Below are 12,238 nucleotides of genomic sequence, written 5' to 3'. Positions count from 1 at the left end.
CGTCACGACTCCAATAGCTGCACTCACTAACGGGCGGTGTAGCGCTGCTGACGTTGGCAACTGTGCTGTAAAGTTGCGTGGCATGGCGCGACCTCACCAGCCGGCGCAACGATTTGCAATTCAAATGAATTGACGCGCAACAAAAACAAAACAAACACAACGCAACTACAAATACAACTGCTAAGCAGCAAAAAAAAAAAACAAAAAAAAAAACAAAGTATTAAAAACCGAGAAAAACAACTACAACAACATAAGATTAATAAAAAAAAAGACATTGAATTGCGACGTCAGCGGCTTTCACCTTTAAATTGCCTTCACTACGCCACGCTTCATTCTTTTCATTTCGTTTTCTAATAATAGAAAGTTTCACACTTTTGACACCGTCGCTGCCGTGTCGCCCTTAACCCGCCATTCCACTTAAATAAAGCTTCGTTTAGCGCTACCTACCCAGCGAACGGCCGCAAGAGAACGCCATGATAACACGTTTGTACAACACCGAGGAGGACCAAGCCCTTTGTTCGTTAATTTGGGGCAGAAACTTGAGTGCGTCGAATGCGAACGAACAAATCGATGAGGATGGTGAGACGACGCTTGTTGGCAACGTTGTTGGCGCCACACCAACACTATACAGTGCACACAGCAGTTATGGTGTAGGTGCCGGTGGCGGCTCTAGCAGCGGCGGCGCAGAGTCAGACATACTTATTGGCAGCGCTGCTGTGAACGATGCTGGTGGCAGTAGTTTACGTGACGATTTTTTCATTGCCAACGACGTAAGTACTTGTGGAAGGTGGTTGTTACATTTTTCACTTTTATTTTTCAGTTGCTTTTCCTCTTGACTTCCATTGATGAATGAAAAATGAAAATATGCATGATTTTGCCATTGAAAAGGTGGAGCTTTAATCTATCGATTATTTTTAGATTAGATGTGATAATGTCGGTATAGGCGCTTAGATTATGACAGATAAGAAAAAATAAATTTGTAGTCGAAATATTGTTTTGTTTTAATACTGTAAGGCATAAGTCGAAGGTGCATGGTCACCACTATGTAATGGAAGAGCGTGTTCCAAAACGTTATTTGCTCAAACAAATAAACATCAAGACCAAAAAGAAGCCACCAAGGCAGTCATGATATGCAGATCCCTAGCCTGCAGTTCCTGGGGGTACAATCCAAGTATCCTATGATGGCTAAACTATGATCATAAGCTGTACTGTCACTTAAATAACGATTTCTTAGGCACCTAAGGCAACGCAGTATTCGGTAGGCCTTCAGCTATCGAAGCTGAAAAGACTGACCTGTGTCTGCGCTTCAGTAGAGAGTGTTTAGAGAATAACATTGGCAGCAGGAATGCAACATGTGGCAACCTGCTTCTGAGAGGGTACAATTTCGCATGGTTTAGGGAAATGACCAACCTCGGCCGAGACAAATTCCGACATATACAGGACACTGCAGGCTCAGGAAATACTTGTCCAGCATGGGCAAAGTCTCTGTGCAAACTGCCAGTTCTGCGACGTGGAACAGAAAACCCCACGACACCTGATTCTGGATTGCCCAGCAATTTGCAGAGGCAGACTCAACGTCGTCGGTTCCATCTTCTCCATTGTTTCCCTGACCCTCTTGATATTTCCTGCAGTCATTTTGATCTATGAGACTCATTCTGCAGGCGTGTGTTACCACCAGACTGTGACCAGTTAGTATTCATATTAAGTTCCTATAGTCTGTTCTATCAATAGTGAGCAGGAACTTTGAGTACTTTTTATCAACCACTTCGCTCACAATCTTTGTAGTTTTGCATGTTAATAAATCATATCATCGACTTTTAAACTTTCTTGCTGCGTTCTTGTCCAGATCATCGAAAAGTCAATGAATTAGTTTACCAATGTCGGTCACTTTATCGGACGACAGACAGACAGCACGTTTGTCCACGATCTCTTTGCCCTCGATGGCTCTGTGACCTGACAGCCAGTAAAAGTGAAGGCCTCTTTTTTCTGCCGACATGCGATACCAGAGTACGATTTAGTTTGCTACTTGACTGTCTACTCTAAAGTTGCCTACTGCTGCATTACAGGCTAGCTCCGCGGCCTTCTCAATAAAAAAAACTTCTACGTGATATATACAGCAGTGGACCGGCAGTAGCCTTATGCCTTACACTGATCAGTACATTCCCATACAAACTCTGTCCTCCATTTCCAAAAAGTCAGTGTTTGGCCAACCACCAATTTTACTGCGCACTTTTCAACGAAGACGTGAAGAGCCGTCATGCCGTCAGGTTTTTAAAACTTCCGTTACGCACAGCGTGCCGACCTTCTGAACCCTTACCATTGGCTATCGATAAGTGGATTTCCGTATGTCTGCCCTACTAGTGCAGCATATTGCGGAATTGGTCATACAATAGCATGTCCTCTAATAAAAAGCTCTTTTAAATTCGCAGTACCGTAGAATTCCTATAATTTATTAGATATTCAACACTACCAATACTAAAAATATCCAGAAAAATTATTGTCGTCCACTTCGACGTCATCAATTTACATTAGCAACTTTTGTGTAATGGAACTGAGTTGAATATTCGTACGAAACTTCAGCAAGGTCGTATACTCAAGGCCCTATTGGCCTGCTATCAACGCATATAGCCAATAGAAGTTCCTTTGCAATATTCATTTATGTAAATTTGAGTAGCAAATTGAAAATTGAATATTTAAATTTCGTCCGCTAAAAAAAAGTATCAATGAGCACAAGGTATAAGTAACTAAATATGGAACTGTATGTTTATTAAGGTGATTCGTAAAATTGAAAAAATATATGAGGTTACAATAATATTTCTTAATTCCGTTGCATCATTCCCTTGACTCACAGAAATACCTCCAAAAAATATGTCTTAAAATTGTCTCACATTCAAATTCAATAAAAAGTATTATTATACAATCTACCGTTTTCAGTTCTCTAATAGATAAGTAGAGGTATTGGTGGAAGAATTAGTAAAATTTTTTGTTTGACAAAATGGCGACTTCCCAAACACTCGTATTCTGTGAAGAAATTTATACTTGAGAGTGGCTTAATTATTATCAAAATTTGATTTCCACGATTTGTTAACAGGTACAAATCTGAGAAAAAGTAAAAAATTTCATGTTGATCGGTTCAGTCGTTTCGTTTCATGAAAGACGAGTTTAAAGTTTTTTCGAAGCGATTTGTGATGAATCTGTAAACTTCGGTGTTTATGCTTCAATATATCGTCACCTAAAATGCAAAGTAACACTCTTCATAAGTTTACAGGCGAAGGAAAAACGTTATAATGGAAACCACTGATTACAAAATGCTTATTATTTCGATTTTTGATGACGATATGAACATATGATAATATAAACAAGATTATAAAATAGATTTTTAGAAATTTTAGATGAACTACTTAAACTTCGTAGAAGAATAAAAAAAATATATAATATATATGCCAAATATTTCTATCTGCACTTAAGGACAACCCTAACATAAACACATACCTACACACATTAATTCGATATAAATACGTATGTAAAATATACATACATTTGTTAAAAGTATACTTGTTCATTTGTAAATCCGCGGCGCGCTGGCGTTATGCTAAGCAGCCCTAGACCCATTCACAGAGAAGATGACACAGCGCATCTCATTCAACTGCAGACTCATCAACGATAACGGGAAAAGTAGAGATGGCCAAGAAGAAGAAATTGATTTGCCATACAAATACTAATACTAATGGCAATGAGCGAGAGCACGAAGTGGGTAATGGGCGCCGGGCGCTGGGCGCTGACTGTCAGCAAAGCTCAGCATGGAACGGCTACAACATCGACAGCGGTAGGCAATATGTAAAAGTGGCGTTAGGCGCTATGTAATGACATTGGTAGGCACAGTCGTGCAGGAGCGACTTGAACACGGTCGAACTCACTTGAGCATCGTACTGCCCTTTAAGCTCCGTGTAGGACATGCAAACGGCAATGAATGGGCATAGTAATGACATAGATTATGTCAACCTTCTGCTTTTCTTTACAGTCATTCTTTGAGCACTGACTTATATTCCTCCGTTTCCTTTTTTTTTTTTTTTTTTGTCCATTCTGTAACACTTTGTTGGCAATATTTTGCCCAGCTTCTTTTCAATTTTTCTTACTTTTCATTGAAATTTCCATTCGCTAGTTTAACGGAACGTGCCAGTATGCGGCAAGGCTTATGGTATGTTTATTCGCCCATATGCCTGTTTGTACGAGTTATATATGTGTGTGTGCGTGTTTTTGGATATCCACCAGTAATGGCTTTTATTGTGCTGGATAAATGTTTATATGCATAAGCATTTGGAAGGCCATTTAATGCCATACCTTTTCTTCGCTGTTTCTCACAACAAAGGCTTATTTGCACACAGTCCCACTTGCAATTGTAGACATATGAAGAGAGAAGGAGAAAAATGCCAGCAGTGATTTCACATATTTGAATTTCCACCGTTTTCACTTAATAATTTTCAACTCCTTTGGTGATATTATTTTATGCTTATTCTCCATTTTATTTATACAGTTCCCTGAGGATCCACGCACGGAGGCTTTACGTGAGTACTCCTACGGCATCATTTTACCAATAATCTGCTCGCTTGGCATCATTGGCAACGTCCTTAATCTGGTTGTACTGACGCGAAGAAATATGCGCGGAACGGCTTACATTTACATGAGAGGTAAGTCTAATATTAAATTACTTGTGAATAATACATACGTAACCGAAAGGAGCGCACATAATTAAAATAAACTCAATTTCGAATTTTTATTTTGGGGACTAACCTCAAAAAAGGTGAAATTAGTTTTTCACTTATATGTAGCTCAATCTCTTAAAAAAAGTTGGTTGGCTACGTTACTCGGCTGGGCTGTACAGTGTGCTTTAATAAATTCTTATTAATATTATACTATGGATAGTACATACATACAACTTCAACGATCATTCATTGTTCTAAGTCAATCATAGAGCCCGAAAGCACGATATGTATTTGGAAGTTATGTGCTCTAAGGGAATACTTGAATTTTTGGCAGTGAAAAAATAATTAAGAAAAAATGTCTTTTAACATTACCTTAAAATATGTTATATATTGAATGATATAAAATACACTGCGTAAATTCAATCGCAGGAACGACCTCCATATTTTGAGGATGAAATCAAAGATCCTTGCGGCTAGTAATGTTATGGACTAATTTCGAGAGCTTTTAGTTCCTTTCACATAAGATCACATTTGATCCGGACTAATGTTAAAAATTAACATGGATGGTACCATATCTTGACATTCATTATTATCGGACGCTTAATTCTTAACTGTATACCTATGAAAGAAGTCATATTGATATCAAAGGCTGTCAAAATAGTTTTTATTCCAAATATAAATAAAATAAGTTTAACCTCATTCCTTCTGAAGACACTTGAAAAGAATCCACGGCTAACCTATAGAAAGCTCAATACGCCTATACAAAGGGTAAATCCACTAAGCATTCCAGACGTTAACCTTAAAAATGGAGAGAACTAGTAATCATAAGAAATTTCCCCTTGGCGTCCTTCTTGATATAAGCGGAGCATTTAATAATGTGCCCAACGATACAATCCTTAATAGTTTGGAAGTAGCCGGCATAGAGCCCACCCATATAGCATGGATAAAAGCTCGACTATTGCGCAGGAAGGTTAATAGAGAATAAAACGAAACAAGATTACTGAAATAAGCGAACTTCTTAGGGAACGTACAGTCGCCTCTTCCGTGATCACTTATAGCATGTGAGCTTCTGAGATAAATTAAACAAAGAGCATCCAAACTGATGGTCAATGCAGACGACGTAACATTCGATAGCGTTCTAATAGTCATACACCAACGAGCAATATCGGTTATCTGAGAAGTAAATGCCGGTAAACCGGATATGATAGCCTTTACCAGGACCTATCACCTCTCCTTACATAACAGTAGCCAAACCATTATTTACGGCGTTTGGAGACGGGAGTACTAAGCACTCACTTCGAAATAGTGCAGTATCTTCTTTACAGAAGTCTTTGCAGTAAGAAAAGCTTCTGAGATAGCTAAAAACGCATCAAACAACACTTTACTAACAATGTACATATTGACAAAGAACATCATCGTAAAAGATTATCCTTGTATGCAGCGAGACAGCAGATATAGCGGCTGCCGGAAAGTCACTGCATATATATAAACTACATTCCAGGCCATAAGGGCGTTCCGGAAAGGAAACAGCTGAGAAAATTGTAAAAAATGACATTCGCTTGGTTGCCAAACCAGTTGTGTAAGTTCGTAAAACCCTAAAAATAATACACAGTGAAGGTTCCGAAAGTGTTGAGAGGCGGATGAGCGTAAAATAGAGTTTCTTAGGAACATATAGGATCGCTAATAACATATTACAAGGAAGCGGAAGGAAACATGCTAACTTTCCACTCAAACGGAGTCGAAAGAATGGTTGTTGACCTTGTTAAACGTCACAACTTTCTGGCATCACATCCAAGCCGTATGGGCATTATAAAGTAGGCATGAGAGCGATGCTGGTACACCTCTTCTACTTATGTCAAGTCTTATCTAGAACGCGGTTTATATATGTATATTTAACAGCTTCACAATTCAAGAGACTGGATGAAAATCAGAAGGTTGCTGAAATGTTTCAGGAAGGAATATAAAGCTAGTTTGTCTTCGTGATATTTTTTGAAGACAAAATAGTGAGAGTGAAATGTCATCAGCAGAGGAGGTCAATCTTATGTATGGTATGCCTTAAATATATTCAAGAAAAAATTGTTTAATTAATGATCAGCATACTATCTCTCTTTCTCCTGTCTCTCATCTTTGGTATAATTTAATGCAACAAAATTTGCATCTAATCATGTAGGTTACCTCTCTATTTCTCTTTATATGTTTAACCCCAATTGTAGGCACATAAGCTCATACAACTTATGTATTCTGCATAAGCAATTATCTTCACAAATTCGCCTTCTTTAATCGGGCAAACTGTTTTTACTAGGCCGTGATGAGCACACTATCAGGCCATGTGTGAATGCATTATCGTCAACATAAGCATTATGAAGATCATTGGAATCACATGTAGCGATTAATTCAAAGAATTGCCATGCAAGAAGAGAACATAAATTTTCGGTTCTTGCACAAAGTAAATTTTGTTGAGCATGAAGGAAACAATTAATAAGTAAATGCAGGCTAAAAGCTTAGGTACTATAAGTATATACTATATTTGTAAGTGTTTTTTGGTTGATATTTGTCTGCTTGGGCCTCTGCTACTATTTGGTTAAACAATTAAGAAGATGACATTTAGGCCGATAAAAGCGACAAAAAAATTGGTATAAGAAGTGAAAGAGCAAAGCCGCCACACATACACACACAAACAAATAAAAGGCTCATAGGAAATTCATATATTCTAAGAAGTGTAGACACACTTAGAACACACACGCCTCTTTGCGGTTATTTACCAAGTCATTGACACCAATTTACTTCCATCACACATTCATACCTTTCATGTGCTGTACGCATCCATATATACATACATAACTGCCCGGCATTTATACACACACATGCATACATGCATATGTCAGTATAACAAACATTATTTCTATTCCCGAATTTCTTGCCGAATCTCCGCTTCTCCGCTGTTTTTACGCCAACGGCAAAACGTGTTCAGTGCCACAACATCTTATTATTGCACGCCTTCGCTCTTTCCAAAGGTTGTTGCCACCGACTGACTTCTTTACTGTGGCAAGCAATGTCACTATTTCTTCTAGCTATTACTCATGCCAATCAGCGTGTTGCTAACGCCTTCCAGTTGTATGGAAACGGGCGGGTAACACTAAAATATTCGCGGTCTTTCATTCAATTTTGACATTTTGGCACTTTGTTGATTTTGCAGATTTTGCCATTTTTATTTGACAGCGCGCATTTTAGGTCCTTTTTGTCAGCCGTTCTTATTATTTACATTCATTTACACTTACTTCGAATTAAAAGCGAAATCATTTAAGGTTTATATATATTTTTGCTTGAAGCTTGAATAATATGTCGCATTTAAATGCGAGGAGTGTATTTATAAATGGTCCGATAAACTTTACTGAGTCGATTATTAGATAATTGTTGAAAGTGTTTAGTAGATAAAACATCTGAAGAATCCACTAAGTGGATAAAAAACTTTAACCCCAAACTCTTAAAGTTTCATACGAAAAAATATTATCAAAAAGATCAACGTTATTCAATCGATTGTAGAGCCGGTTCAGTAATTAGTTTCACCACTTTTCTGAATAACATAAACAATGTTTTCAAGTGATACAATTCAGTGGTCAAAAATAAATTAATTCTTTCGTCCAATCTTCAGCCTACGAGTCCTCCATTTGTACTAAGACTGTTCAATGAAATAAAAAACAAACAAAAATTAAATTAGGTGGCTTCCTTACAGGGTGGTATCCAAATTAATTAAGTCTTATTCGGTAACTGAGTGGATTTAGTAAAATATCTAAATTTTTCCACCCCTACTGAAAACTTAATGAACTTGCTGAGTAGAGGAAAAGCTCACTTGACATCTTTTGAAAGACTGAATTGTAATCAGTTAGTTTGAGGCTACTTGCTGCATATGAATTACTACAGAAAAAGACAGCTCCTGTTCCTGTTTCACCCTTTGATATATCGTTGTCGACCACATAACCAATGTTCTCTTTCTAAAAATGAATATGTTCTGGTTAGTTCCTCATGGATTTTGCTCGGTCTCATTCCCAATTCAGTGCGGGTTTCTTAACAAGATCGGTTGTGATACCACACCCACATTGATGTCGAAGCTGGCCCCAGTGGCGTAAAATCATAAACCGTCTGGCTATATGCATTGCATCATACTTCACTTGAATATATATTGGCCAGATATCAAGGATCCAGCCAGATATATTACGGTATTTTTACATATATTTTATAACTTTATATTTAAGAGATGAAGAGAAAATAGTGCATATATATACTACTTGTATGACAATTTGAAACTGATTTTGTTATTTGAAAGGCTGAAAAAATTAAACACTGAACACGGAGCATCGCGATTTTATTTCTTTTATTCGTATTTTTGGTTGAAAGCTTAAAAAACTCTTATAGACCATTTCATATTCCAACTTTAAACTTATTTGACCTCAAAAATATAAATCCATAAACAATACATATATTCTATAATAAAGATGACATTCAAAAACTTGGACATATCACTAAAAATGTATGAAGTTGCATGTGCTAAGAAACTGTTGTCGGTGTGCTTGAGCTGGCACTTATGGCAAAGTTGCAGCTGCCAAAAAAGTTTTTCGCATAAAAAACAATAGCCAAATGCCGCATTCACTTTTCGTGACATCAAAACGACGAAAGATGCTCGCTCAACAATAGCTTGTTGTACTTAGTCGCTGTAGTTTGAGACAAATATTTATATACGCAAGAAAACATTATTCCACAGCTTATATAAACACATACACTATCACCATATATACATACATATGTGGAGGTGAATAAAGTAGCTTACTGTTGAGGAATTCATTTAAGCCCTTACGTTTTTGTTATTGGTGTGGCATTTTCCTTTTGAAGGCCCAAGTAGTTTTGTCGCCAAGAGGCTGTTAAAGCGTTGAGCTCAAATATTGGATACAAATATATATCTTTGCTATGCAGATTTTAGACCAAATTTGATGAAGTTTTTGAAATTAATATGATTTAATTAAAAAAACAAAAAAAATTTTATCTTTGTATAGCGTAAAAGGGTTATCTTGATTTGGATATGCCAGCCTCTTGGGCACGAAAGGCAACTGCAAAATTTCGGGGCGATATCGCAAAACTGAGGGATCTGAGGGATACATTTGATGGAGATATCCAAACCGACTCAGCTCATCAGGCCGTTCATTCACACACCTTCTAAGGTCTCCGAACTTTGCTTCTGAGTATTACATAATTAGTGACATTTTTATATACTCTTTTTAGTGTATAAAAATATAAAACCGGACGATTCTTTATTCATATTTGCACTTCATATCTGATCAACAGATTATTTTGATATGATTGGAAATGTAAAAAATCTAAGGGACCCATCTTTGGTCTTTTGTACAGTTCCTCAAAGTCAAAATTGGAATAAAATTCCAAATAAACTCAGTATAGAAACCGTTAGCTTTTCATACTATATAAATATAGATAACTCAAATACTATTGAAATGGTCAAAAAAGGATTTGGCGCAGCTAGTAATTCTAATTGAATAGTCACAAATGACGCATAACGAAAAAAAAAAATAAATTACAATTGCGAGAATCGCAGAATCATATAATTTGGGGCCAACAAAATAAAACGAGACCAGTTCAAGCCTTTCCTGGACAATATACATATGTATACCCAAATCGAAAATGATACTTTTGGTTAGTAAGGTAGATAGTTAGGGTAAAGAAGGCTTTGGTTAGAGTGAGGTAGGTTTTGGTTAGAGTGTAGGGTATTTTGAAATAATTAAGAGCTTTCGGGTATTTTTATAGTGTCCATAGAGTTAATGACATGACTTCTACAAATCTGCATTATTATTACTTTCAAAGAAAAATTATCAGAAAATTCTTTCACTTTTTGACTTTTGAAAGACTTATTAAATACATATAGGGCTAACCCTTTTCGCCATTCTATTGATCTCAATTTTTAAATGCATATTTTTGAAATTGAAACAACTTTGTTGAACACATATCTACCATGAAAATCCCTCTACAAATATATATGTATGAATTTATGTGATCATCTAATAGAAATTCAGAGGTTAGGCCAGTCTAGAGTCTTCAAAATTGAAAATTTATTTTTGGGAATAAGAAAAAATTATCGAACATCTCTCTTTATGGCTTAAGTTTGAGTGTATGAAGAATTGTGTACGTATTTCTAAGGTATCATAAGCACTTAAATTAATTTCCCCCAAATTATAATAAGAGACCTTGAAACTAATTTCAGTGGAATTGTATCTTATTTTACCGAAGTCTCAAATGTTTAAATATAATTAAATATAAGTAAATTTAAAATGAGCTTACTCGCACCTCTCCCACAAAATGTATATATATATAAAAGTGTAAACACTTACATACACACATTTCAGTGAATATCGTTTTAGTCTATAAAACGTACTTGAATCATAGCGTGCGCTGGCTACTCGTGCTTTTTATTGACATTGCATGCATGTTAAGTGTTATAATCAGCGCTTAAAAACCCAATTGACCCAGTGGAAGGATTTTAAGCAACAACCTTTAATTGCGCCATTTACACCAGCACAAAGCAACAACAATTCCAACAAAGAAGTTATATCTTGCATGCTAAAAAGGTTAAGGCACGATTACACAGCAAACAAAGCGAATGCTTGAACTTATTGCTAGACCCGCTGGTCAAATAAGCACTTTTATAACTAATGGTTACTAGTGGTATTGTGGTAAAGGAGTGGTTAAAGGTTAATACGATAAATTATTGATTTTTATCTTTTATAATATAATTATAACATATAACAAACATATACAATATATGGAATGTTGAAAATTATTACAAGAGGAGGCTATGTTGAAATTTAAATTTCGAAATTGCTTGTTCGATTCAAAACTCTCCAAGATTTAAGAAATCGAAGGCAGTTGTGAAATTAGATAAAAATTGCTTTATGATATGTAGAGCTTTAGCAAAATAATTTGAATATTGGTCTTCATTTCTTTTTTCATCTGTACCTCATATAAACATGTTCACAAACGCTTTTTTAAATAACAACCATTCATAAATAGCAAAATAAGCAAATTATAATGTGTAAATTATATACTAGGAATCCAAAGTCTACATAAGGTACAATTATGTTCTTACTGCTTTTAATGTAATGGAGAGGCAATCCCATATAATGTACATATACACGCAGATGTGCATTAACCACTTGAAAAGTAATAATCTTTTGCCACGCGACGGTACATATGAGTATATATACATGTATGAATATTAGAGTGGTCGTTATTTTTCAAGCTCAGTATTTTTTTTTTTTTTTTTCAATGAATCCTGAAGGTTCAGGTTTTGCTATAAAACGAGGGATTGCATTAACCGTGGATATCCATAACTTTGAAAAAGTAATATTCAAATACAAACAATTTCTCTTTACAATTCCTTTAAAAGTTATATGCGTTTGACGTCAAACATGAAATGTACTGAGCAGGGAATTTATGTTGCTCATACGACATGGTGTACTATTGAGTACATTATT

General features: G+C 36.1%; 1 protein-coding gene across 1 annotated transcript in view; it reads left to right on the top strand.

The window, feature by feature from the left end:
- Positions 1-316: 316 nt before the first annotated feature.
- LOC108967107 (probable G-protein coupled receptor B0563.6) overlaps positions 317-12,238 on the top strand; it is a 41,261-nt gene continuing 29,339 nt past the window's right edge. The window contains exons 1-2 of the mRNA XM_018930353.1: positions 317-770; positions 4,535-4,688. Coding sequence (XP_018785898.1) covers positions 474-770; positions 4,535-4,688 — 451 coding nt within the window. The 5' untranslated portion in view covers positions 317-473. The remainder of the gene's footprint in view (positions 771-4,534; positions 4,689-12,238) is intronic.

This window comes from Bactrocera latifrons, unplaced genomic scaffold (genome assembly GCF_001853355.1).
Source record: "Bactrocera latifrons isolate USDA-ARS-PBARC rearing strain unplaced genomic scaffold, ASM185335v1 scaffold_177, whole genome shotgun sequence".
Lineage (NCBI taxonomy): Eukaryota > Metazoa > Arthropoda > Insecta > Diptera > Tephritidae > Bactrocera > Bactrocera latifrons.
This window is presented reverse-complemented; position numbering and strand designations above follow the sequence as displayed.